Source organism: Medicago truncatula, chromosome 2, assembly GCF_003473485.1.
Source record: "Medicago truncatula cultivar Jemalong A17 chromosome 2, MtrunA17r5.0-ANR, whole genome shotgun sequence".
Classification (NCBI taxonomy): Eukaryota; Viridiplantae; Streptophyta; class Magnoliopsida; order Fabales; family Fabaceae; genus Medicago; species Medicago truncatula.
In genome coordinates this window covers 50,018,850-50,046,341 of record NC_053043.1, presented here as the reverse complement: position 1 = coordinate 50,046,341, position 27,492 = coordinate 50,018,850, and the positions used below count along the sequence as shown (strand labels likewise).

The following is a 27,492-nucleotide window of genomic DNA, read 5'->3' as shown; positions in this document are numbered from 1 at the left end:
AACTAGGTCTTGCCAAGAAAAAAAGGGTAGCACCAATAAATTCATGAGATATTATTTGTAAAACGGCCCCGTTGAGCCCAATATCACTTATAGAACCAATTCCTAGAATTATGAAACCCATATGAGATACCGAAGAATAAGCTATTTTTTTTTTAAAATTACGTTGACTAAAAGATATTGAATCAGCATAGATATTTGAATAGAACTTAATATTATTAACCAGGGGCAAAATATTGAATGAGCGTGGGAAAATAATTCCATATTAATTCGAACCAACCCATATGTTCCCATTTCATGCAAAACTAGTGGCAGTATACAAGAGTTTAAGCATAAATTGAACAAATTGGAATTGAGTAGGGACTAATACTGAGTGCATAGTATTTTTTTTTAAGGACCAAAACAACTATTAAAATTAAGTAAGGACTAAACTTAAAATGCCTCAATTTTACAGGGACTAAAAACATATTTAACTAAAAAAAAAAAGTTAGGTGTGACATTCATGTGTGCTTCACCGTTTGCTCAATCAGCAACAATTAACAGCGAAGGCCTATTTTGCTAACGAAAAAAAACGTTGGGGACCAAAAATTTAATAAAATTTAAGTAGAGACTAATATTGAAAACACCGCTATTTATAGGGACCTAAAACATAATTAACCATACAATTATTCCTCTAAAATAAGTTAGACAAATATTATATAAACACATCATTAGATGAATAAATCTCACCATTAAATCAAATGATATATGATGTGACTTATTGATTCAATGATAAAAAGACAGTTGTGTGGTACAAGATCATTTTGTGTGTGCATAGTGGTGATGATATTTGGAAAGCAATGGTGATGAAAAAATTGCATTGTTTAGTTCAATTTTGCGTGTGCAAGATCATTGATTGGAAATGAATGTATGAGCTAATTTGTGTTGATATCTCAATTTTTGTGACAATGGAAGTTAGGCAATAAAAATTCATGTTGGTCCCCAAATAAAAAAACTTCAATACATGCAATAATAACTCATAAACGCAATCATAGAAATAATGCTTCAATAAGTTTGTAAACATATTTCATCACCATGACAAATCATCCAAAATGCAATTAACAAAAATAAAATAAAATAAAGCTCTTCACATAGTTGTTGTATTCAGCAACATTGTTCCAACTCCATTGAAATATACTAAGGATTTTGAGGTCGCATTGCTGAATTAGTTCCTGGACCAGATTTTGATCCCCTTGACTTTTCAGCCAGAATTGCATTGTATTCCTCTCTAACACTGTTATATTTCTCGCTTAAGGCATTGAAACTTCCCATTTTGTCCCTTGTGCCCTCTTTCTTTTCCAAACGCTGCTTTGTGGATTCAATTTGTCTCTTCAGCTCTGCAATTCTGGAAAGTTTTTCATCATGCTCTTTTTGTAACATTTTCAGCTCTGACAACTTTGGTTCTGATCAAATTTACAAATAAAGTTACACATTTTGTCAACAGATACAAACCATTCCCTATTAGTAATCATATCTTAAATATTAGCAAATCAAATTCTTTGTTTTAATTTTCACACAAGGATATACATCTTCATCGAATTAATGCTATAGCTCAATGATAGAATTTCTCAATATATGCATGTGAGTATGTTTGCTATCTCTTGAACTCTTTCAAGTGTTTCTCATTATGCTTTGCAAAAATATCCTTTGAAAAAGACTTAATGTGCAAATGGTGATCATTTTGATTTTAGTTATTGCAAGAAGTTTTTCTTTTAATTTACCCTTGCAATTTCAAAATATTTTGAATTTGGTCCTTCAAGGAAAAAATTGACAACGTTGACATAATTTGATGACATGACTTTCGTGACTAGGCTAATCTCATGTCAACTAATCATTCCCCAACACTAATCACAAATTAAACACTTTGTTATTTTTAATCATTTTTTCAAAAAAAGTAAAATCATTGGGTTAATGATATTGGGGATTTAGGTAAAAGAGGAATTGAAGATGAGGACCCTCAATGGAATGAGTTTGATGGTATGGATCAGTGGATGAATTGAAGAATATGACCCTAAATAATAGTTTCTAAGACCGAAATCATACAAACACGCCTACAAAATTCATATCTTTCGAAGATTTCTAGATCTTGTCTGAATTCGATTCATTGCTTCAGATCTTGTAGATTATATGTTTGGGACTGAAAAAAATTAAATAAAGTTCAACAAGATTCTTGATTTTTTTGGTTAAGATCAAGAATAAGTACGAAGATTACGAGTTTTGAGTTAAAGAAATCTAAAAAATTAGATTTCTTCAACTCAAAACTCGTAATCTTCGTACTTATTGATGATCCGAAACCCAAAAAGAATCACAAATCAGTATATTATATCAACGTTTTCAAATGAAAAATTGCTTCAGTGACCAAATAAAAAAAAGTCACATCAACGTTTTCAAATGAAAAATTGGTTGAGTTAAGTGACCAAATTAAAAGTACTTTCAAAATGATTTATATTTGTAGGGATTTCTTGCATAATTCAACCAATTTTTTTTTTCAGAGAATGGAATTATTTGAATCGAAATTATATCATTGATTATAGCATAATCAAAATTATAGCATAATCTGTGTGTATTGATCGATTAAAAAGAATATTGATTTCATCAAAAAAAATAATAAGAAGACAATGGTAAAGGTGCAAAACAACATACCACCAGAGAGCTCACGCCATAACTCCTCATCAGAATTATATTCCATTCTTGAAACGGCCGCTTGTTTAGATCCCTAATAAAATTAAAAGAAAAAAAAAATCAGACATCTTGTCACCGACATAGTGGGTGTCTACTATAGTGTGTCACACAAAACCTAATCTAACAACAACAAAAGGAATAAAAACGAGCGCCACAGAGTGTCGCACCCTAGATCGATATGAAAAAGGGAAAGAAAGAAAAAAAAAGTTCTGAAAGAACATACCTCTCGTCGATTGAAAATAGAGTTACTCATTCTGTTTTTTTAAATGAGAGTTACTCGTTCTTTTAAAAATAAAAAAAATTCTCACCAACAGTTAAAAATCGATGTCGTCACTCCTCTAACTCGTTTTTGTATTTCCCTTTTATTGAAATAAGTCATTTTCACATATGTTACGTTTTTTATTTTGTGATTTCGTCGTCTTCGTGCGACATTGGTTTGTTCGTCGTCTTCGTGCGACGTTGGTTTGTTTGTCGTCTTCGTGCGACGTTGGTTTGTTCGTCGTCTTTGTGCGACGTTGTTTGTCTTTCTTGTTTCTATCAGGTATTTGATCGGTTCAGATTGTTAGATCAGTTTCGATCAAGTGCAGATTCAATCAATGACTTTGGCGTCATCCACGTTGCAGATCCGGAGACATGACTATTCCGGAGATTTAAATATAGTCATATGTGTAGGCATTTGTACCTTGCCGTTTTATGCTATTAACATGGATGTTGTGAGTCTGTTCACAAATTCATCCTTTTTGTTTTTAGCGAATTTACATTATATCGATGTACTTGATCAATTTGAATGAATATCATTTATTTTTGTCAAAAAAAATTAAAAATCGATGTCAATCGTATATTTCAAATATAATTGATTATTTTTACATATTTTAACATTATCGGTTATTTTCATTCTCAATTTAAACTTGCTGTCAATCCACCCCTTGTATGCTCACATACCCTCCTTTATTTCAATTTAAACTCCTTTAAATGTCTTTTTTTTCCCCACAGTTTATAAGTTTAATAATAATTTTGATTGCGTCAATTTTTATTTTTATTTTTTATATTCACTAACTTATAAAACTTCTTAACACTCTAATTCAAAACCTCTCCAAAATAAAACTCTTTTTAACGAAATTTAATTTTTAACACAATTCTGTCATCTCTAAAGCATGTGTAATTGTAAAATAGTAAAACACATGTATCATGTGCGCCCAATACTTGCCCGATACACGATGTTTCCTCATCATTTGCTGCGAGTAAATTTTTTTAGTTTCTCGTATATTAATATTTCCTCATTATTTGTTTTTTTGAAAGGCTCATTATTTGTTGCGAGCAAACAAAAATTCTCATATATTAAGATAATAATATTGTATTATATGTGTATTTGTGTTTCTTTATTTTATTTTTTTGGATCGAGATATCCTCTACACACAACTACAACTATTCTAATCAATCATATCATCCAAATGTTGTTGGGTATTTAAGTTTCTCTGTTGTTCTAACCAAATATTTTTTCGTTTTTACTTTTAAAAAAGATTTTCTTATAAATAGTTATTAAATAATGTAAGTTTTTTTTTTAAGGAAAATAATGTAAGAGTTTGTTAATCTCTCTTCGTACTCACAACACATTTTATATTTATTAATGCATTATACGTTTAAAAAAGGGGCCATCAATCCAACATTGGGATGATATCTGTACAATTATAACCAATTATGTAAAACTATTCTTAAGGATTTATAACATAATTTACAAAACTTAATCTTTATCCATGTTTCAATTATGATTATAATCATAATCATATATATGTAATTTTGATACAAGGATTGGGGTACCAAGTACCAACTATTTAAATGGGTGGTACAAGGGGTCAAACATCTTCCGATCATTCTTCACTGTTGGCTAGCTCTTCTTTTCATCACTGAAGTAAAATCATAAAAAAAAATAAAAATCAGGTACATTATTTAAAGGGTTAATTAAGTAAATGATCCCTATAAATATTCAGAATTTTATTTTTAGTCCCTATAAAATAAAATCATGCTTTTTAATCCCTATAAAAGTTTTCGTCATCATTTTTTATCCTTCTAAAATTTTACATCAACATTTTTAGTCTCTATAAAAGATTTACATCAGTGTTTCGGTCTCTAAAATGCTAAAGGAAAATATTACAATGACTAAAAAGTGTGATTTTATTTTATAAGGATTAAAAACAAAATTCTGAATATTTATAGGGACCATTTACTTAATTAACTCTTATTTAAATAAGCTCATTTACTAACAAAATAGTTCCTTTAAAGTAAAGTCTTATTGCTCGAAGAATCAACAAATGAGACTATGATAAAATGTTGACTAGAACACATACACACATTTGTGAAGCCAGAAATTTTATAGAGTCTGTAAAAATTGCATATTTTTTGCGGATAATTTTATAAACTTCCCATATAATATTACTTCCTTCCTGCGGATGTACCTTTTTTGCGGATTCTAAAGTCCTAAGAAAACAATTACCCACGAAGACATTACATTTACCTGAAAACCTAAATTTTTGGCAAAATTCGCAGGAAAAACGTGATGTTCTAATAATGGTTGGACTTGCTACAAAAAAATAAATAGAAGTTGAGCCTGAGCTAGTACCCAAGCTAGCGGGGGTGGCTGCCCCTGCATACACATACAAAATTAAATCATAAAATTTATCTTATAATGTGTCTGTTTGCATGGTGGATACCAATCAAACACATTTTTTTTCCAACTCTCCAAGTTGAAGTTTTTCAATGTCATGTCGGTTTGCGCATTGAGACGCAAAATTTATACTAACTTTAACGCTAAACCAAACATTGGCTTAGTCTTATAATCTATCAGATTTTTTTATCAACAGTATTATAATTTAAACTTATATCTTTTCTCCAGGAAAGAGACAATGTAAATAAAATTTTGTTTAGAAAGTAATTAAATAAAATATGACCAATAATTATTTTAGTCAATATTAAAACTTTGTTCTCCAAACTATGTATCTTCAGGTGAAACTCATTAACAAATAACATTGCCTCTTGGTTTATAATTGTACACTCAATTCATTCAAAGTAAATCCACATCCTCAATTTAATTAAAGAAGCAGATTTCAAACAAATTTTATCACAATCAAACTCTAAAATAATAATTAATCTTTACCTCGTAGAGACAGTGTTGACGAATAATTGTCTGATTTATTGTACTCACCAAAACAGCACATGATAGTTTAGCCTATTATTGGAAAAATTATCATATTAGCACCATAAACTAACTATAACCTAACTCAAATTATTAAAAAATAATAATTGAGAAACACTAAAACAACATATGATTATGAAGAACTTGGAAGTAAGAAAATGATTTACCTTAATCGGAAAGTAAAAGAATAGAATCCCCATTTTGCCCCTAACTTGACTAACAGTATCAAAGGGTACCATACCCTTAGCAAGGTCCTCCAACAACAACACTATCTCAGGTAACACACCAATACCACTAAATTCTGCATCAGCATCCACAAATGAAGATCCCATAGCCCTCACGTGCCCATTCTTCGAAGTCACGTGCCCAAGTGGTTTCCCTCTATAAGATACCGCCACGTCAACAGCACCAAAGTCCATGGAATACACGTCAACATTTTGCACTCTCAACGTGAAGAGCATGGAGATATCTACTGTGATATGCGGCACACGATGTACCTTAATCTTCTTCAGTTTCAACCGTACGATCTTGAGGTATGGATCCGACGGATAGAAAATGTACATGGTGGTGAATAAGAGTAAGAGGCTCAACGTGCATGTAACTCGAAAACGGTTTGAAAAAACAACGTGAGTTTGATCCATACGAGGTTGGCATGGCCATAGGAGATTTGTGTAAGTGTAACATGTTTCTTTTGAGATTTTCATGGTTTTTCTTTATGAGCTTTTTAAGGTTTTGGATAATGGGATTGCATCTACAAAAATCTGAACATTGAAATTTGAATTTGATGATCGATTATTGGTTTGGTGTAGGAAATTGTGGTGGTGTTTCCTAATTTGTACGTGTCTATGTTTGATTTGTCTCTTTTTCCTGTTCTTTGGGTTAAATTGTTCTCAAGTTGTTAAGTCATCAACTTTGCTTGTGTTTTAAGTACAGGGTTAAATGTCTTTTTTTCACCTTTCAAATTATTATTTTTTAAACAAAATTTGATGAAAAGAGTTATCAATTAAATCGATATTGCTCAAATATTTGTCTTTTCTTTTGAAATAAAAAGAAAGTCAAAGTCCAAAAAGATAATCACGTTTGGACGTTGGATCAAAATACCAACACAATTAACAAACAATAAAAGATTAATGAGTATTGTTTTTCCCCCCTATAAGTTTTCCATTCACTTTACTTTTTTTTTCTTTCCAAAACACCTTTTGTTTGCATTATGTAACCCGAACATAATTTTGATTTATATAATCTGAAATCTTGTACTCCATCCATCTTATATTAGATGATCTCGATACACGAACTAATGCATATGTTTTATCTTTGATATCTTCAATTCTCTATTAATTTTTTTTTTTATTTATGAAAATTGAATATTTTAAAAATAATTATCTAGACGAATCCAACAACATCTTACATGATATTATTTATCTTTGTGAATTAGTAGAAAAATATGATCAAAGTATGTTAAGTCAATAATGTATATTATCAAATAGGTCGTCTATTGAGGGACGGAGGGAGTATTTTCCATTTTTTTGAGAACATCAATGATTTAACCTTACATCCATCTATATAATATGTGGTACAAGAAGATGGAGGGGAAATGAGAGAAAGATGGAGGGGGAAGGACGTTGGGGGTAATGTTTGTTCATTTCTACGGCGAACGAGACTTTGATGATTAACCTTACATCCAGACATATCAACATTACACCTAGAATAAATGTGCAAATTCGTAGAGTGGCACCATGTCCATTGACTATTCATACAATCCCTAAAATACTAGAGTAACCTTTTTGTATGAAAGCATAACGGTGGAAACACATTGTAGAAGAAAGGAGAATGTGAGATGTTGGAATGAGAATTTGTGAAGAATTTGTGGGTACTTATAGGTGGAATTTGTGAAGAATGAGTGCATAGAGTGTAATGATCAACAAGGGTAAAAAAACGTGGTAGTACTAAATTTAGCGATGGTTCGTATCTTTTGCTTTGATACCATGCAGAAATATGTGGTATTTTTCATTGTATTGAAACTGATACAAGTCAAGTATATATAGTATACAAGGACTCAATGGCATATCCCGGACCTTGAACCACGGGTGCAAACATTTTCGTTTTATAAAATTTTGATTTTTTATTCTCATAAAAAAGTCTAGACATGTCAATGTTTTATTCATGTCAATGTTACCAATTAAATTTATTCTTTTTTGTATGAATTATTTGACTTATTTAAATATTTACCAATTAAAATATGAATGAGTAGTATCATCAATAATAGATACACATTGTTCATAAGCATAATCTTTAACGACAGAGAGAAAAACAAGATAAAAATGAAGAAAACATAATAGATGTGATGCGATGAGGAAAAAGTAAGACAAAAACCTGAATAAATTACTAACAAAGTAATACAATATATATTACATTTTTTACAAATATAACATAGACATTTCATTAGGCCAGCGGTAAAAGCATAAAGTAAGCATGATAAGTCACTTACCTGAATGGGGTCAATGGTGATCAAGAAGGCCCATGGCCTAGGCAAGTGACCTTCATTGGGTTCTAGTTTAAGGTCTACTCAAGTGGTGGAGCCTACATTATAATTTGTTCCAGTAGGGTTTGCGTTCGCGCGCAACTCGCTCTAAAAAAAAGGTAAGCATGATAAGTACATGTGTTCATATCATTATGATACTCTCTAGCACAATGAATGGATGGTGACCCTTCTTAGCACGAGTTATCCAAGCCACAAGATCATCGCCGGTGAAGGACAACAACTCCACATTCTTCGCAGAGCCGGAACTCTTTAAGGACGAACGAACCGAGACACCAATATTTTGGGGAACTTCCTTGGACACAACAACGCGGTGGATCTCAGCGATTAAAGCATTCTTCAATCCATCAAGGTTGGATTTCAAACGATCCAAACAGTAGCCTAAAGCAAAGCTAACTTCCTCCTTCCCCTCACTCACACACGGGGAATCTACCACTATCTACCAGCTCACCACTCACACGTTTGCCACACTATTTTTCTTCTTTCTTCTAGTGTAAACCTTATACTCTTTGGCTTCTCGTTATTAAAGCCCACCAACACATCACCCTAAAAAATATCCAGCTCAATTAAACTCCTATCAACAGTCAATGGTGACTCAATTAAACTCCTATAAACAGTCAATGGTCACGACGTCATGTTGACTAACAGAAGAGGCAAATTGGCAAACGATTAACAATTTTATGTGGTTTTTGCATTTTCTCTAATTTCAAAGAGTATTCGTAAGAATTTACAATTTCTAAGGTTGACTATTTACTCGTTTGATAACTAGAGTTTAGATATTTCAAGTAAATACAATGGAAATATAAAGTAAATATATAAGTAACTTGTAAAAAAAGAAGTAAATATATAAGTAAGATAAACCATTACAAGAAATTTAAACATATGTGTTATGTGTCTTTCAATGGATGTAATTGATAGTATCTAAAAATAACAGACTTTCAAAAGGTTTGGTCTAGTGAATTATGATAGAGCATGTATTTGGCATCTTGTAGGCTCAAGTCTCTACTAATCTCTTTTAGTTTTTATTTTATATTTTTTGTGAGGGATGTAATTTCATTTGCAAGTCCTAAAAAAATTTAAATTTTAACAAAAGAGAAGTAAATTTATTATAAATTAAAAAAATTATTATATTATCAACAATATATACAATGAGATATCAAAAGTTAACAAATTCAAATATAGGAGGATCAAAATTGCATTTAAGCCAAAAAATAATATATACACTTTTATTTTAGAAGAAACAACTTGTAAATGTACTCCAGAATCTAGATTATTGAAATGAGTAATATCTACGGTCATTAAGAGAAAAAAACATCGAAGAACAAAAATTATATTTCTATAATTAATTATTGATTATTTAGCCCCTTGTATATTATATTTCTAGGTCCATCCCGAGTGTATATATTACAAAAGAACATACATATTATGTGATAGACTGATACTCATGAGAAATATATATTTTATTGATAGTCATGATAATACACAAATTTTGTTACATTTTATTTAGGGGACAAATTTCGTTGCATAACTGAATTTATGCAACATAAGAAAATAATCATTTTTTTTTTGAAAGGATAAGAAAATAATCATATCTACTGCATCTTATACATTTTTTTTGAGGGATACTGCATTTTATCTTATACATGTAAAGCAAGTGAAATTGAAATGTGCGTAGGTTATTCATACAAATTTAATAAGGCTATTACAAATAGATTATCAAGTTTGCATATTAAGTTTATAACTTCGATGATAAAATCCTCAAAAAAAAAAAAAAATTATCAATTATAAACTAATGCAAACTTATATATATAAACTTTAAAATTTTAAAGAGATACATTGAACAAAAACGTATTCATTGTTAATAACTTCAAAACTTATATATAATCTTTAATAACCGACATAAACTTTAAAATTTTAATTATGTTTTTGTTAACAACTTTTAAATTTGATGATAATTATTCAAGTTTTTACTAATATTATTTCAAAAAAAAATCACATGGATGTTGAAGGAGTGAAAAACACCATATGAAAATTCACACACATAAATGGAGATTTCGAGTTCGAATTTGAGTAACTACGAAAAATATTTAGCCTAATAATCTCGGCATTGCTTGGTAAGCTAGACCTTATAGACATCACTCAAAATTAATTTAGTAAGCTCTTATTTAAAGGCATAACCATCAACTTTAAAGGGACTTGGAATATCGGCCTGCTATTAGATTAGTTCAAATGGAGTCTCGGCTCCGTTGGGAACAACTAAAGTAAATTGCGTGAAATGAATGTGAATGGTTAGTTAAAGTTAAATCAACTTCATTTTTGAATCTTGATTAATTATGAGCAAATTATATTGGAACGATTTTCATTTACATGGACTAATTATCATTATTTTCGGATTAAAGTAAAATTGTTAGAAGTTTTATATTGAGTAGACAAATTTTTTCAATATACTTCTTTAAGTTAGGAGACTCTCACTTAATCGACTAGTTTTTTTGGGTTTGACTCTCTTCGTATGCTTCATATGCTTAAGTCATAATATAAATCAATTGCACGTTTGATTGTGCATTGGATTAGCTAGTTCCTGCAAGATCAATGTATATAGATTACTTCTATTACTCATCAATGAATTAAGTTCAATTGAAATAGATCGCTGTTAATCAAGTAGCATTTTGAAAAGGACACATACATAGTCATAGAATGCATGAGTGAAATTTTGAAGCCTTTTTTTCCTTTTATGTTCAGAAGTATAGCAACATATTAACTTGCAATTTATTTGCACTACCAAATCCAATCAATATTGCTTATTTACTAGAATGCTCTATACATTTGACTAACTACCAGTCAATGCTAGTAAAAACTACTAGTCTCTTACCTTATTTTCTACCAAATTCCCAATGATAAATGCAACTAGTAGTTTCTTTGATCTACACAGTAAGTACTCTCTTTCATTTTACAAATTTCATCATTTTCTGCAACTTCTACAAAATATTTTGCAACTTATTAGTATGTCAAGACCGGGGAATAAGATCATTCAAGCCAAGCTGGTAGGTATGTCTTACCTTATTACTAAATTTTGTTTTTTTGTTCCAGATACCAGTCATTTTTTTATGAATATGTACTTGATCTTCTTCTATCAAGTTATTATTATGTTAAAAAATCCTACCTATGTTAAGCTTTGCTATGCATAGCCGGTCAAAATCCCAGGTAAAAGGAGAGGGTTGTGTTAAACTTGAGCAGCAAAACGTAAAACTTTGTCCAATCTCTATGACATGATTATTTTAAATTTTTTAATCTAATATTAGGTTTATTAGGATCATAGTTATAGACTTATATAGAATTTATTTATATGGCTCTTCTTGTAGGTACTTCTTGGAGACATGGGAACAGGAAAGACTAGTTTAGCATTAAGATTTGTTAAAGGCCAGTTCTTTCAGAATCAGGTTTACTTCCATTTCATATCAATAAATGAAATATACTTTTTTTAATTAATATTATTATTATTAACAGAGTTTAGCAACCTTCATATAAATTAATGTACACATAGGAACCAACCATAGGAGCTGCTTTTTTCACACAAATATTATCATTATCTGAAGCCACTGTGAAGTTTGACATATGGGACACAGCAGGACAAGAACGATATCATAGTTTGGCTCCTATGTATTACCGCGGTGCCGCAGCAGCAATTGTTGTTTATGACATCTCTAGCATTGTAAGTATTCATTTTGTTATATTTGAAAACGATCAACAATGTTGTTTATGATCCAAATTTCTATTTCAGGACACATTTGTTCGAGCGAAAAAATGGGTTCAGGAATTGCAAAGACATGGTAATACCTCAAACACAGGAAATTTAAAACTGTGATAGCAATTCATGTGCATTAGTAACATGTTTTGTTTCGATCTTTTATCAGTATTTTTGTAAAGCTTATATCTATTTGAGTATAACTATATAACCACATGTTGTAGGAAGTCAGAAGTTGGTGATGGCATTGGTAGCAAACAAATGTGACTTGGAGCCAAAGAGAGAAGTTGAAACTGAGGTTGTGTTTAAATCTTCTTCACACCCTTTTCCCTTGTTCTTTTCAAACAAATATGTATCGGTCGACGTGTTTGGGTCAGATGTTAATGTCGGAAACTGTGGTTCATGATTAAATAGTAGCATTGAAACAGATCCCTCTTCCCTTCTATTTTTCCTTGTAAGTTGTTTGAGTAAATTAAACTAATGCAGGACGGAGAGCAATTTGCTCAAGAGAATGGAATGTTCTACATGGAAACATCTGCTAAGACTGCTGAGAACATCAATGAGCTTTTCTATGAAATAGGTATGTGGCTTAGGTGCTGAATGGACTATGGAGTAAAAACTATATGAAAATTTATGAACCTGATTTCAATAGTGTTTTGCTATTTGACCCTAGAAGTTACAAGTTAGTGTAAGAAAATAAAGCATCTGTATTAAGTGGTTGTTTCTATCTGTTAACCGCAGGAAGGAGACTAGCAAGAGCTTTTCCATCAAAGCCTCCAGGAATAACTTTAAGAAATGAAATACCAGGTGGTGGGAGAAAGTTTTTTTGTTGCTCAACGTGATATTTCCCATGTAATCATCATCAAGCCACAGAAAAGTGCCCATGACTACCTTGTAATAATACATTGACCTCTAAATAACTACAACGTTTCCCTTTGTTCACAGTTTTCTTTTTCCTTTTTCTTTTGGCTTTATGATATTTTTCCTTTAAATTGTGTGTCTCATTTCTTTGTAAATAGATTCACACGTAATGAAATGCAAGTGGATTAGTTTTCAGTACATCGTATTTATAGCCAAGTTTTTTTTTACCTACCTGGCAATTAGCAAATTTAAATACAGCAAATGATTTTTCCTTTCAAACTCAAAGTGATGGGAATGGATGATCTTCTCGCGTGAAGACTTGACATGAGAAAAAAAAAACTTGAGGAGGGTATAATTAATTTCTCCAGTAATAAGCACAACGGTTTATATAAATCATATATTTTCAATCAACCAGTATGCAGATTGTTCAAATGGGTTCAGTAGGTTTAAATTCATTACAAATGTGATAACGAAGGTCAAAAGCACAACATGGCGTATGATAGGAACATGAACAGACAATAAGGGCATCAATTCATTCAACTTTCATGCTCTGCAATTTTATCAAAATCAAAATGTAGTTTATTTATCATTACCATACCTAATCTTCAGGGTTTATCCACAAATCAGGAGACTTCAAGAGTAATATCATATAACATATATCCAAGAAAAAAATAATTTACCCACAAAAAATAAGCATAATGAAATACGCAAACCACCTCATGATGAGTTCTGGCCTAGGTGCTGTGATATTGAACCTAATTCCATGTACATTTTAGAACATTCAAGAGAAAAATCACACATGGCCCTGAAGAGCTCTGGCATGCGATTTTTGAGACTTCCCAAAGTTTTTTGCCTTACTTGGATGCATTGCTTTTCATATTCTGCTTCCTCATGTTCTAACCTCTTTCTCACTTGTTCAACCAAAAACTGCTTCTCTGTAACAACTTCATCAGGAGCATTGGCATCTTCAGCCTCTGGATCAACTTCTTCTGGCATTTTCCTTTGCATATACTTGTGATACCAATCCTCAAATTGCCTGGTTTTGCGGGAAAGTTCCTTTCGACTTTCCTCACATTTCCTCTTCAAAACCATCTCATCTTCTTGTTGATTGAAAATAGTATCTATCACAGCAGCAAAGTTTCCTATAGCTGTCCTAGCAAGGTCATCGGGAATTTTCTCTAGACGGTCATGCCATGCATGGAGAAGACCTTGTACAGGCGGACTTCTAACTCTTGGAGGTGAAGAAACTTTCTCCTTTAAACTGCTCTCAATAGGGATAAGATTTAATTTTAACCAATTACTTAGGGACTTTATGTATCCCTTTTGATTGTTGACTAGCATCTCAAATTGTAAATGCCACTGTTGAACAACAACCAATAGCTGATAAGTTCGCTCATGATGGTGTTCACTTGTCTGCTTAGGAGATTGGGAAGGGTCCAACGATCTCAGCAATGTCACAGTCTCCGATTGCTTCTCGTGTTCAGATAACATTTTTTTCCACATAGCGGCCATCCTGCAGTCAAAAGAAAAAACCCATCAAAATTAGCAGAGAAGATTGTACTGTATGGGCATATGATTGTCCATTCATACAGATCTGGACTCAAGTATTAATGGTGTTGGGAGATAAACAGCTTCCCTACAAGAATCACCAACTTACTTTCAGTTAAATAGAGTTTAAACAAGTATGCCATGAGGGAAACATTACTATAGACTTGAATGAAGAAGCATTTGAAAAAATGGGGAAAAAGTTGAAAAATAACACACATTTTAAGGCTACAACTACAAGACTACTAGACATGGGTGATTATAAAATACTAATTTCTAAATTATAACTTACTCTTCAACAAGCTTAACAAGTCTTGGATACAATTGTTCATCACGTAATCGGTTAATCTCTGAGACTGTCGAATCCAATGATTGCATATCTACAATATATCTTGTATGCAATTGACTGACAGCTGCTTTGGCTTTCTCCAATGCTTCAGAGTTATTACCTCTTTTTTTCAGCCTGTTTAGTGAAGCGACTTTTCTTTGGTAATCAAATTTCATTAGTTCACCAGCCTACAACATTATATGAAGTGGAAAAATTCAGAAAAGATCAAGAAAAAATACACACAAATACACATGGCTGCATGTTTAACAAAACATTAAGCGAAGATAGAGCAGTAGCAAAATGACTGGCAGACAGAGAAAATAGAAACTAACCTTAGCAGATGTATACATTTATGTTGACATATAAAGTAGCATGACTTTATACGAAAGTTAAAAGCCAACTTGATTATACAAAACTCCTGCCACGGCATGGCCATGACCATGCCATGACTTTGTAAGAAAATTGTGAAAATTTAAAGAGAGAAAAAAGCGAGCAAAACTCCTATTACTTAACATTTGGCTCAGTCAACTTACCTTAACTTCATCATAAAGTTTCTTTTCCCAAGCTAGCAACTTGTCCAAGATGGTAGCATGAGTTTCATGCTCATCTGAGTCAAAATCATCCTTCCCATCATCCAAATTAGGTATTCCTTTAAAGGATCGATTCCAAGTAATAACTCGCATGACCCTTGCGGAGTGATCAATGTGTCCTTCAATAAGAAAAAAAGCAAAGCATAAATATTATTTAATATGAAACCTATAACAAAAATAAAAAATAAAACTTGTGTCACTATGAGGGGTGAACTACATAAACTAAGTGACACAGAAACCCCATTTCATAAATCATGTCTAATGAAAAATCATTTAAATTGTTCTTTCTGGATTTTTCTAATAGTTCCTTTGCTTTTAACTCTAGAACTATCCTCTGTTTTATCCACCCTAATAACTAGTTCTTGCTCATGTCTTCTCTTTGTATGGCACAACCAAATAAGGCAACATTCAATGAATTCTAGCCACTCTTGTGAAAAGGCAAAATGCATAGAACAGACACGCAGATTGATTCTTTCTTTTTGAATAAAACTAGCTAGACATAAGTAATCAACACCATTCCCGTCAATTTGTCTTAAAATTAGCAGTTAAAATTAGAAGTTCATCATCAAACAATTATGCAGTGAGAAACAATTCAAAAGCAAATAATTTTCAAAATTTCCACAGTCTACATAGAGAGATAAAAACTATCTAGTGCAATGCATTAGAGTACCTCTATTATCAGCAAAATTGGAGTGATAGTGCAACCTTGTAGCCTCAAGCATCTTTGAAACCTCATGAGCACTTTCAGAAGCCTTAAGAAAATGATCATCAAGATCAGTAAATATCTGCACCAAATTAACACTATTATTATGTTTCACAATCCTCTTTGCCTCCATTGAAGGAGGCGTAACCGGCATCTGCTTCATCTTCAACCCCGATGGCAACGGTGACTCCATCGGCGACTCCATCACTTCCTCGTGCTCAGGGATATGATCAGGCTCACGAATATGCCCAGGAATCTCAACACCAACACCCATTCGAGCTGTAACAGGCTCTTCCACAATACCAACCCTACTAGGCATTGCAGTATGCTGCATTCTATTGAATGTAACTCCTCCTCCATGTTCGCCTTCTTCATTCAAGCTTGTTCCTGCAATATTCTCCATTGATGGGAAAAAATACTCCCAAGCAGCGGAATTTTGTTGCGGATTGGACATAGTATGATGATGATGACTTTGATTGTTATTACCAAGATGATCACTACTAATCGGTGGTTGCTTCACTAAAGGTGGCGGCATAGGTGGTGGAGCTTCAATTTCTTCATCCTCTAATCTTCTATTACTATTCACACCCCCAACAACAACACCAACACCAACGTTTCTATTACTTCTTCTTTTCCTCAAAGAGCCTTCATTTTCTAGTTCTTCATCATCTTCTTCCTCGAGAATGGGATTGGGCATGGGCCTAGGATCGGGCTTATTGATCTTGATTTCAGGCATGGAAGCAGCACGTTGAAGCGCAGGAGAGAAATCTTCAGGAAGTGGTGGTGGAGGAAGAGGGATGTCGAAGGGTTTTTGAGGTGGTTGTAGTACTGGTATGTAGGAATTATCACCGATGGTGGTTGATTGAGGATTGGCAACTTCGCCGTGAGAAAAGTCACCTAAGGCGGCGCCGGTGTTTTTAAGGGAGGTTGAGTAGGCGGTGTGAGCGGCGGCGAAAGCATTACGAGATGAAACAGCTTCTTTCATGTAACGCTTTCGTTCTTTGCATCGGAGAATTGATTCTTCGTTCTCGATCTTCGATTGATTACAACCCATTGCGTTTGATTTGATTTACTCAATTGAAGTGGTGAATAGAGATTGAAGTAATGAATAATTAATGATAATAATTTTGGAAAAATACAATAGATAAGTTGAATTGAATTGCAGAGAAAGAGAAAAAAGTAAGATGAAGAAAACCAAAGAGTGTTCACTGAGAAAACCTTGCAACTTTCTTTTTCTCTTTTTTATTATTTTAACTACTGCTACAGTTGTATGATCTGTGATGAATCGATCATATCTGATGATAAATTACTTGGGATTAGCAAAGGGTAATATTTGTTAATTAACCGGGATTTGGAAATATCATGCTAAAAAATAAGTTTGATTAAGCTCATAAATAAATAGATTCCTGTCATGCTTTGTGTCTAATTTTTGCAGCATGTCGTTCACATGTGTTTTAAAATCGTTCAGTATCTGTGTCTAGATATATTTTTATTTTTTATAAATCTAAATCTTTTCCATTGAATATTTTTCTGCTTTGTTTAAAAATAAACATGATTTGTTGTTTTTTAGATTATACATACATATTTGAAAAGTATTGTATGTTTTTAAATTATTTTGCTGAAATTTATAAATTAGTACATATATGTCGAAAATACAAAATATTGTTTTTTTTTTTTTTGGATAAAATATTTTATTTTATGTTTTTTATATATGGTTAATATATGTTCACCCCTGTAATATTAGCGATTTTCGGTTTACCCTGTAAAAACATTTGTTTTTTAGATTATGCATATATTTGAAAAGTATTTTATGTTTTTATTTTTCAGATATCTGTGTTGCCATTCATATTTTAACAATTTTTAAATTAGGGCATATATTTTGAAAATACAAATATTGATTATTATTTTGACAATTTTTTATTTAATGCTTTTATATATATATATATTAATGTATGATTAAAATTAAGGAAACGTTAACGGAGTCCTTTTAACACCTTAAAATAGTAGGTTTTTATAAAAATTTGTAAATTCTATACATTGAAATTAAAATACCAAAAAAAAAATAGTTTGCTTTTTTAAATGAATTTCTTAAATTAAGATGGTTAAAGAGTGCTCCATAATGAATGCTCCAAAGGAACTCGTTAGCAATACCATTAAAATTATAATCTTCCACTTAGATAGTAGCCTTCTTTTTAAGTAAAACTCTTATAAGTAGCTTAATTCTCATGACTTGACTTACTTTTCGTTTTAATGAGATAACTTCACTTATTTGGAATTGTGATTTCATAAGGAACCATATTTCATAAACTAATAGTATTATTATCCAGGAAGAAAGAAAAAAAAAAATACTATACTTTTTTACATGATAATAATACTACTATGCTTAAATTACTTAAAAAAGCATAGCAATATAAACAACTTACATAGAAGCGTTGGCCTTGATCCCTGTTGGATGGAGTATTACAAACTTTAATGTATTTGAGCTGTGTTAATACTATCATCTCAAACACACTTTTAACGTGCCGACTCTTGTTGATTAAAATTCTATAAGTCTCAACAAATCATATAGGTCTCATATAAATGTGATGGATCTATACGATTTTTGACCAATAAAAAATAATGTTCTGAAGAATGCATGTAAAATGATTTTGGCCAAATAATGATTCAAAGTGGTGATTTAAGATCTGTCATTGTTTTCATTGGTTATGCCAGCCAGAGTATATTTGTCAAGGAGCAACGAAGTTGGTTCCTTTACAGCTGCTTAATGAAGTTGTATGGACAGTTAAATTTAAAGAGAAGTTCTTACTATAATACAGTCTTTACATCTGTATTAGGAGCCACTCGACCTGAAATGAAATCTCTGGGAATTTAATTTATTGCCATACTTTCTCAAAGTTTACTGTTACCACCAGCACAAACAAATCTGAGCCAAAACATGACAACACATGACAAGGCCTCTGAAACATTCTCTACCAAACTCAAACCTGATACTTGGCCCCTCTAACATTTTCTCATGAATCATCATTATATTAGACCAAAAGATGTGTCGGTAAAACAATACCAACCATATCTTTGTTAGATAACTTTTCAAATTAAAAAGTAGCTAAAAAGTCCTCTAATAATAATGCTATGCTATGCAGTTGAAGTTAAAAAAAAAAACAGCTACACTTTAAGTAATTACATAAAATTGAGCAAAATAAATAACATTGATAATGGAATACAGCTTCGAACTTTTATCCCGTGCTAACTGAGGTTTCATGTCTTGGTCCACAGTACTTGATCTGCCAAATCTCGACATCATGTGTTCTTTCATATTCTTTAACATACTGTGGAATTTGAGAGATGTCCGTCTGCTTGCCCACAAAATTAGGTATGCATGCAGACTCAAAGCTTTCAACTGCTGCAATAATAAGTAATGTTACATCAAGCATTCTATAATTAATAACTACATGAAATTAACTCAGTAAAACACATTTTTGTTGAGTCATGACTACACTATGTGCTTATGGGAGCTTACCATCCACATCCCTAAGATAGCTGCGAAAATGTGAATATCCATTTGCAACGACATCAAGGTCAGAAAAACTGAAGTTGTAGCGCTTTTCCAGTGCCATGTATAACACCTAGAAATAGATAGACTGAGTCAAATAACTACTATTGAATATTGCACTCGTGGTTCAAAACAGATCAACCTATGACGTTCCTGTCCATAGTCCACACTGACTCAAAACAGGATAGTCGTATAGCATTTAAAACCAAGTTAACTCATACCTTAGCCGAACCCCTTGACATTAATCTCTCTAAGGTACTGAAGAATGCATCAGTCAGGTCATCACTATAAATAACATCAGCAGCCAGGAGCAAAGAAGCATTTTCTGCATCTTCAATTTCTCTAGAAGTCCAAGAATACCTGGATTACAGCATGAAGTGATTGAGATGTGCACCTGAGATTTACTTTTAAAAAGATGAAGTAGCTATGTTCATCCAAGGAAATTATGAACCGGAGGGAAAATATTGCAAAACATATGACATATACCAACATTGCTGTCTCAAGTTACAAACTCAATCCCAACCCCAAAAGAAAAAGAAAGGAGCAATAATTATTTTTGAAAAAATTTCATCAAAATGATGAACTTTACCTTTGTGTGTGAGAAGCTTCTTCTACTCTTGCTTTAGGAGGCCAGGAATCAAACCAATCAAGGTCACGTACAAAAATTGTAGCTGGATTATTCAATAATCCACGATTAAGCTGAACATTCTTCACACAGTTGTCAAGTATTTGATTCCCACGGTCTGCCATCAAATAAGCACCAGCCTTTTAAAAAGGTCATCATACTTAAAAGATCATGAAAAATAATGAAATCAAACAGAGCACCACGAAAACATGAATCAAGGTAAATAGATACAATAGATTTGGGAAGAGCAAACCCACCTGTTACGAATACACTGTTTGCAGTACGTGCAAGTAACAAACCTACCAGGCCTAGCAACATAGTTGAAAACTGGAAATCGTAAGCATCGTAAAAAAAAAATCTTTATAAAAAAACATGAAATTCTTTGAAATTAACAGATATTATTATTCATCTCCACAGTTTTGAAACTAATCTTGAGGAGTGCCTCAAATGTTTCATTGAACACTTGGCAATTGGAAAACTAAAGATAATGCCATATTAGTTATTGTTTCTATTCTCTACTATTCAAATGACAACAATACTTTTCCATGCATGAATTTCTACAGTGAACATGAATGTGTGCCGTTGAATTCAATCATGCATCTAAGCATTGGATGAATATTTTCATAACCACTAGCTTTGGATTGAACATGTTATGTCACAAGCCTATAGCACAAAGCTGATTTAGGGATTTTCCAATTCTTAGTCATAGTTTTTAGGTTTTGTAATTTCAGTTTTAGTCTTAAAAAAATTGACAGCAAAAATTATGAAGTGTAAGAAACAGGAAAGTGATTATGAATATACCAGTTCCAGCCCCAAGTTCTAATGCAATAACTCCATGAAATTCAGACGAACACAATGCTTTATGCAATATAAAATCAGTTAAAACCAGTTCAGCTCTCCAAACCTGACAGGAAAGGGGCGGAATAAGGATTCGTTTGGATAAACAACCTAATTTGCAGCTTATAGCATGATAAGCACTTACATATAAGATATTTCTATAAAAAAAATAAAAAGTTAAATTGTTTCCGTATAAGCCATAAGTTGTTTTCAAAAGCTATCTTGGAAAGCTTGTGATAATAAGCTGAAAACAACTTATGAACATGTCATAAGTTCTCTCAAATAGTCTCACAAATGCTTATTCTGGAAATAAACTCAAATAAGTCAATCCAAACAGGCATTAATACATTAAAAGGTTACCTGCAAACCAACATTTGGAATTGAAGAAGTGATATTATGCTGAATTCTGACACAGTAGCTATTTTTACATGACGAAATTGCTTCAACAATAAACCAAGTTACATAAGTATTAATGTTATGTTATTATCTAATTGTAAAGCTATGATTAAAGTATTAGAGAAGTAATTACAGGTGCGGCGAGGTAGAAGAAGGTCACCATCTTGATCGAATTCTAGAATCTGAGTTTCTAATGATTCATTTTCCGAACTGAGAATGTGTTTGATGTGATCAACATCTAAAAATTAGAGTTGCATCTAAGTTCAGTTTCGGTTACACAAAAATTGAATTGAATAAAGTGTAAAGTAAATGGGAGTTACCGTGAAGAAGTGGAAGGGAAATGGTGAAACGGGAAATATGAGGACCAGAGAATCTGGGTGGGCAACCGAGGTGGACTTCGCTCATCACTTCCTCATCGCCGCCGTCTTCTTTTTCCGGCGACGGAGATGAATGTTCCATTTTGCATATACCAAAATTTAAATAATTAAGGGTTATATACAAAATTATACACTTTCAAAGTTTAGTCCTGCAAAAAAAAATATTCACTTTTACTCCTTCATTTTATATGAATTATTTTTAAGACATTTTTCTTTAAACAGTTTTTAAAATAGAGATTATTCTTACAAATTAAGGATTAATATTACTATTAAAATTTTATAGGAATTAAACTTAAAAACTTATGATTTTGTAGGGACTCCAAATATATTTAACCTAGTAACTAATTAACAAATTAATGTTCTTATTGAATTTTAAGCAATGTAGAGGACCTCTTAGCTAATTATCATCTTTGTGGTTGTCCAACTCAATAAATTTTGTTTGTTTTTGTAAAAATTTAATCTAACTGAGGAACCAGAGTAAAATAAAGTATTAATCAAGTTATCCCTTTCTTCGTAAGTGAAGTAAAATACTTCGTATAAATGATGAGGTCGGGTCTAGCAGAAGAGACTAAACTCTTAAAATGTATGTAAGAATTCAAAGTTCAAATCTCATCTCATTTTAAGAGGTACGAATTACATAACATGATTCGGGACAAAAAGGAGGATCCCATAACATAACTTGAAAAAATTCGAGTCAAATATCAAGTTTTCAAACAAAAAGAACTTGGAAAGATAGAGTTGGTCTTGGTCCATCTTTTCTAATTTTGTGATACTTGATGGTGCACCACTCTAATTCTCTCATTAAAATTAATTATTGCAAGATTTTCAATCATATACTAATCATGAATTTGAATTCGTCCATTTAAATTATACAACAACAATCAAGTTTTATTCCTTTAAGTGGACTGGGCTAATCAACATCATAAACCAATCTTGTATTTGAATTGCTAAAATATTACAAAATTGCATTTGTTGAAATTAGCATGGTGATTGTATCATGTCAAAATCTTACAGACAACCATGTTTGTATATAAAGGTTTGAGAGCATTTGCTATTTATAAAATTGTAAAGGGAAATGTTAGATAACTGATGTATGTAAGAATGAAGAATTGATTACTTACATTGGACTACAACACATAAGATAACAACTGAAATGCCTTATAAAAAATTGTACTGACTAATTGGGTCAAAAACTATAGTCTAGACGATCAATTTATCATATATCCTGATTCAAATCTTAAAATACAAACATACCAATAGAGTCTATACAGCACCCATATGGAGAATTAACAAACATAAGAAATATCCAATCCAAAGTTACAAAAAATATCATAGGGCATTATGTTCTTCTGAGAGATGCTAGACGATCCGACAAGTCCTCATAATCTGGTAGACTAGGATGCACATGCCCTGTGGTTGTTGTCCTCATCATTTCAGGTACTAAGGAAGTAGCTCTATCATTTGCTTGTAATGTATCCATCCTACTTGATTCTCTTTGAGGAAGAGATTTTCTTCTCCAAGTTTTAGCAACAGGTGAACTTGATTTTTCATACCTTCTATTTTGATCCTTTACATGTTCTTTTCCCATGCCAGGTTCATTAGGAGTTTGTTTGTTAACGTATCGCATTAAAAGTCCATCTAATATCATTTCTTCATCCAATGCACCACCTGTTTCAGAAAAATCTTTAACTGTGTTTTCAACAGGTGGTGGTTTTAGAGGTCTCCTTCTCACTGATCTTGGTTTCGGCTTTTCAGCAGGTAGAGCTTCAACTGTTTTCTTCATATTGCTTTCGACTTTAACTTCTTTGACATAAGGAGGTGGAACATGCTTATTGGAAAATGGTTTCTTAGTTTCTGTTTCCTCCTCCTCAAATACATTTTCGAATGAACTTGAACGAGACTTTTTGCGATCAAGGGATGAACCGTTAGTGCTAGCAGTTTCATTTTCATTGCTTCTTCGCACCCTCCATTGGAAATCATCTGTTTTAGGCTTGATGTTATCATTAATGTTCTTTTGGAATTTCAAATCACCATGATCATTTTGTTGACCATGTTTTGGTTTCTCTTTCTCCTGCAAAAAGTAGCATTCCTTTCAACAAGTCATCCCTGGTAGGAGATATCAAGTTTTAAGTGAATGTTTGGATTAACGATGAAATTGACATAACCACGGCGGATCACCATGATGTTAGCAAAAACTACATTTTAGTGTTTCAACAAATTCATATTTAGTCTCACTGTGGTTTCGCCAAACATACTGTGAATCCAAACATGGACTAAGCTGAAAGCATAGCTTTATATTTATTCTAAAGATATGTTAGAATCATTAAAATAGCAAACAAAACAATGATAGGTGAAAGATATTTACTTTATGTAAAACAGGAGGAGGTAAATAAAGTTTCTGCTCCAAAGCCTTCCTATCCCATTCAATAGAGTGCTCTTGTGCTAATTCATGCAATAGCTGGATCTTCATTTCTTTTGTAGGAGGAGTTTGCCTCAATCTCTCAATAAACTGGTGAAAATCAATTATTCAAGTAAGTCATGTAAACAAAGAAAACAGTGTACAAGAATGTGAATTGGTAAGAGATATATAAGAATGGTCTCATTGGTTACCTCTTTACTTGTGTAAGGATCAAGAGAATCCCCAAATTTCTGTTGAAACAATGTTCTCAAATCGCGTAGTTCTGGAAGATCGGAAAATCTTGCAGCAGCGTATATCAATGAAGGTATGGCTTCCTTGCATTCATCAGGGCAATTGCTGTTGAATAGATTAAAACATGTTTATTATTTGAAGTAAAAATTAAAACATGAAGCATAGAAAGTAAATGGACCTAAGGAATGTATACATAATTACATAAACATATATTATGAAGAAAATCGTACTCTTGCTTAGAAAATTCTCGAACATGACTCGATATGCATCCAGCAAACTTGGCAATGAGTTCGTAGCAAGCTGACATATTCTGCTCCACCAATAACCCTTCAGCCTGTTTTCAAATGCAAACAGTTTACCATACAAATTCAGTAACTATGATAAAATGACAAGTTTCTTCATATACAGAAGAAAAACATATAATTAGTCTAATACATGTTACATAATTCATAATCATATATATTCCGAACATAATTAGATTGCTTGTATAATAATAATGTACATACAACACATAGCCATATTATACGTGCATAAAATAATATATCAATGCAAGATGTAGGAATCTTTGTGAGACTAATCTAATTTTAAACAACAAATCATTGGAGAAAAAGAATTATTCCTTACACTACAATCCAGGCCGAAAATGAAGGTGTTAATGAGGAAACAAATAATGTCAAAGAAAATTAATTAAGAATGAATCAAAATTTACAAGAAAGTTAAAGATTACCCTTCCATATGCATTGTATTCAAGAGAATTCTTGAGAAGATCAACAAGATCTTTCTTAAGAAATTTTTGCACTGCGTTTCGCTTCTTCCTTATTGTTTCTAATCTTGTCTTTATCAACTTCAAGCAATTTTTGCTGTTAATTTTCCAAAAAAACAATTAGAAACAACAACAGAATCATAAAAAAACAGAATGAAGAAAAGGTGAAAAAGAAAAACCATTGGCTGTGTTTAGTGTTTACCATTTTGTATAACTTTTTGGTTTCAACAATCCTTGAAACATTTTCACTCTGAGAAAGAATTGTATTGAAACAGGATCCAAATTAATGAGGATGTTAATTGCTATGTAAAGGTGAAAATGAAAAATAGGCTGAAAATAAGAATGAACGTTAACCTTATATAATATGTGAGAGAGAAAAAAGTATTCAAGAAATATTCAAGAAAAGAAAAAAGACCTTGATACAAATTATGGTTTTATAATGAGGAATGAGAAAACTTAGAGAGGAAGATTAGGATATGATATGACAGAAAATGAGGTGTAAAAGAGAGAATATTACAAGAATTAAAGGGTGTTGTCTCTCTGGAGTTGGTAACCATTAAGAATCATAGGTGATTCATGTGACATTTTGGAACAAAAGAAAAAGAGGAATGGTCATGAAATTTGTCAGTGCCAGAATCTATAAATTGAAAGACGTAAAGAATGAAAGAAAAATGAAAGGAATGAAAGGGTATTTGTGTTAGAGAACAAAAAAAATAAGAGACTTCTATGAAAGTTTCTTACACAAGAAACCGATAAATATGCATCATTCTTCTAATCACCAAAAATAAATAAAATACGAAATTGGCTTTGCTTTCTGTATAAACCAAATCATAAATCATGTGTGTGGTAAATAGATTTTCCGGTGTAATTGTGTCAGTGACACGTGACGCGTTTATCAATTGTCTGATCTCAAAACAACAGTTGGGATTAAATATTACGTGCACTCGGACTGCAGACGACCGTGATTGGTTTATGTGAGTGTGTAGTTCTCTCTCTATACAGCTGCTCATTTGCTATTGAAAAGGTTGTGCAGCTGCTGCCAGCTATGTAGCTTAACGGTTTTGATTTGACGGTTAATTATCTAAATATATAAAAACAGACAGTAATTTTGTGCACTAAATTTGGATTAGTGCTTTTCTCTTTTTGCATCTGAATTAATATTGATTGGGTAAAAAATTATAGACCAAAAAAGTATGTTAAAATTCAAGAACGGAGGTGTGATATGGATTGATTTTATTTTTGCCAATAATAATAGATCAAATAGATTATTAAGCAAGTATTAAACAAAAACGCAAATTCACAAAAAATAAAAAACGCAATTAGGATTATGTGGTTTCCTTTTATTTTACGTTTCTACTTTAGAAAATATACTCTTCATCTTCCTTATCCATTCATGTGATCATCATATTCTTTTTTTAGGGAGATATTATTTTTTGTTAAACCTTTGATAATGTCCATTTTCAGTGTCTTTTTCAAGAGTCACAGTAAAGTGAAATAAATAAAATGTATTTGCATGCAATTATATACCACTAGTATATTCTTATGTTTTGGCATTAAAAGCAAGAATAAGATGTGTAGCATCAAAAACTGCCCCAAGTTTCTGTTAAACATTTTTATAAATGAAAGAAAAAGACCACGAACAATGGGATTATGAAATTCGACAATTGGCAATCGATAATGTGTTTGCTCCCACGTACGTTGACGCCGGCAAACAAAATTGGACAACCATTAGGCAACAATTTGTTGTTAGAAAAAACTTCAATGAAGTCATAATATAATTTGTTTGTTATCGTAAACTTAGCTCAGTTGGTAAGGACAACCCCAGATACCATCAAAAAAATAATATAATTTGTTTGGTTTTCCATAAGTTATTGGCGTCGGAAGTAATCGTATTCGAGACATCTTAAACACTAAATATGATATATTTTGGGAAGAAATCTATGAAAAACAATAACACAATAAATTAAGGTTTTGTTTACTTTGTGAAGGCATTTTATGTTTTAGTTTTTTAAACTTTAAATCAAAGTCTTTAAACAACATGAGAAATCGTGTTCCGACAATCAACGTGTTTTATATTA

The 27,492-nt window shown here is 31.9% G+C and overlaps 6 protein-coding genes and 1 pseudogene across 9 annotated transcripts; 2 read left to right on the top strand and 5 right to left on the bottom strand.

Moving 5' to 3' along the window:
• Positions 1-1,013: 1,013 nt before the first annotated feature.
• Positions 1,014-2,970, bottom strand: LOC11433469 (uncharacterized). Its single transcript, XM_024775916.2, has 3 exons — positions 2,942-2,970; positions 2,680-2,752; positions 1,014-1,439 (listed from the first exon to the last, which is right to left on the bottom strand). The coding sequence occupies exons 2-3, from the start codon at positions 2,723-2,725 to the stop codon at positions 1,174-1,176; spliced, it is 312 nt and encodes a 103-aa protein (XP_024631684.1). The 5' UTR covers positions 2,726-2,752; positions 2,942-2,970; the 3' UTR covers positions 1,014-1,173.
• A 1,479-nt stretch (positions 2,971-4,449) lies between these two features.
• Positions 4,450-6,737, bottom strand: LOC11421500 (uncharacterized). Of its 2 annotated transcripts, XM_024776283.2 has the most exons (3): positions 6,076-6,734; positions 5,870-5,941; positions 4,450-4,622 (listed from the first exon to the last, which is right to left on the bottom strand). In XM_024776283.2, exons 1-3 carry the CDS (start codon positions 6,610-6,612, stop codon positions 4,620-4,622), a joined length of 612 nt encoding a protein of 203 aa, XP_024632051.1. In that variant the 5' UTR covers positions 6,613-6,734; the 3' UTR covers positions 4,450-4,619. The 2 variants fall into 2 exon arrangements, with proteins under 2 accessions (XP_024632051.1, XP_039686845.1); XM_039830911.1 differs by lacking the exon at positions 4,450-4,622 and having other exon boundaries at positions 4,658-5,941; positions 6,076-6,737.
• Positions 6,738-8,388: 1,651 nt separating this feature from the next.
• On the top strand, positions 8,389-8,536 carry LOC112419535 (uncharacterized; annotated as a pseudogene).
• Positions 8,537-11,329: 2,793 nt separating this feature from the next.
• LOC11427184 (ras-related protein RHN1) lies at positions 11,330-13,248 on the top strand. Its single transcript, XM_003597722.4, has 7 exons — positions 11,330-11,488; positions 11,807-11,884; positions 11,989-12,156; positions 12,226-12,274; positions 12,414-12,487; positions 12,676-12,769; positions 12,931-13,248. The coding sequence occupies exons 1-7, from the start codon at positions 11,339-11,341 to the stop codon at positions 13,029-13,031; spliced, it is 714 nt and encodes a 237-aa protein (XP_003597770.3). The 5' UTR covers positions 11,330-11,338; the 3' UTR covers positions 13,032-13,248.
• A 333-nt stretch (positions 13,249-13,581) lies between these two features.
• On the bottom strand, positions 13,582-17,270 carry LOC11433060 (protein ROLLING AND ERECT LEAF 2). The gene is made up of 4 exons (XM_003597721.3): positions 16,184-17,270; positions 15,457-15,632; positions 14,888-15,111; positions 13,582-14,563 (listed from the first exon to the last, which is right to left on the bottom strand). Exons 1-4 carry the CDS (start codon positions 17,268-17,270, stop codon positions 13,768-13,770), a joined length of 2,283 nt encoding a protein of 760 aa, XP_003597769.1. The 3' UTR covers positions 13,582-13,767.
• Positions 17,271-19,063: 1,793 nt separating this feature from the next.
• Positions 19,064-22,115, bottom strand: LOC11436359 (methyltransferase-like protein 22). Of its 2 annotated transcripts, none has more exons than XM_024775950.2 (9): positions 21,945-22,115; positions 21,758-21,862; positions 21,589-21,668; positions 21,193-21,295; positions 20,649-20,699; positions 20,356-20,509; positions 19,988-20,126; positions 19,734-19,839; positions 19,064-19,613 (listed from the first exon to the last, which is right to left on the bottom strand). In XM_024775950.2, exons 1-9 carry the CDS (start codon positions 22,081-22,083, stop codon positions 19,450-19,452), a joined length of 1,041 nt encoding a protein of 346 aa, XP_024631718.1. In that variant the 5' UTR covers positions 22,084-22,115; the 3' UTR covers positions 19,064-19,449. The 2 variants fall into 2 exon arrangements, with proteins under 2 accessions (XP_024631718.1, XP_003597768.1); XM_003597720.4 differs by having other exon boundaries at positions 19,084-19,616; positions 21,945-22,113.
• A 1,067-nt stretch (positions 22,116-23,182) lies between these two features.
• Positions 23,183-26,116, bottom strand: LOC11432045 (uncharacterized). Of its 2 annotated transcripts, none has more exons than XM_003597719.4 (7): positions 25,932-26,116; positions 25,617-25,664; positions 25,379-25,511; positions 24,882-24,985; positions 24,612-24,756; positions 24,367-24,510; positions 23,183-24,072 (listed from the first exon to the last, which is right to left on the bottom strand). In XM_003597719.4, the coding sequence occupies exons 2-7, from the start codon at positions 25,655-25,657 to the stop codon at positions 23,341-23,343; spliced, it is 1,299 nt and encodes a 432-aa protein (XP_003597767.1). In that variant the 5' UTR covers positions 25,658-25,664; positions 25,932-26,116; the 3' UTR covers positions 23,183-23,340. The 2 variants fall into 2 exon arrangements, with proteins under 2 accessions (XP_003597767.1, XP_039686844.1); XM_039830910.1 differs by lacking the exon at positions 25,932-26,116 and adding an exon at positions 25,769-25,816.
• Between the last annotated feature and the right edge of the window lie 1,376 nt (positions 26,117-27,492).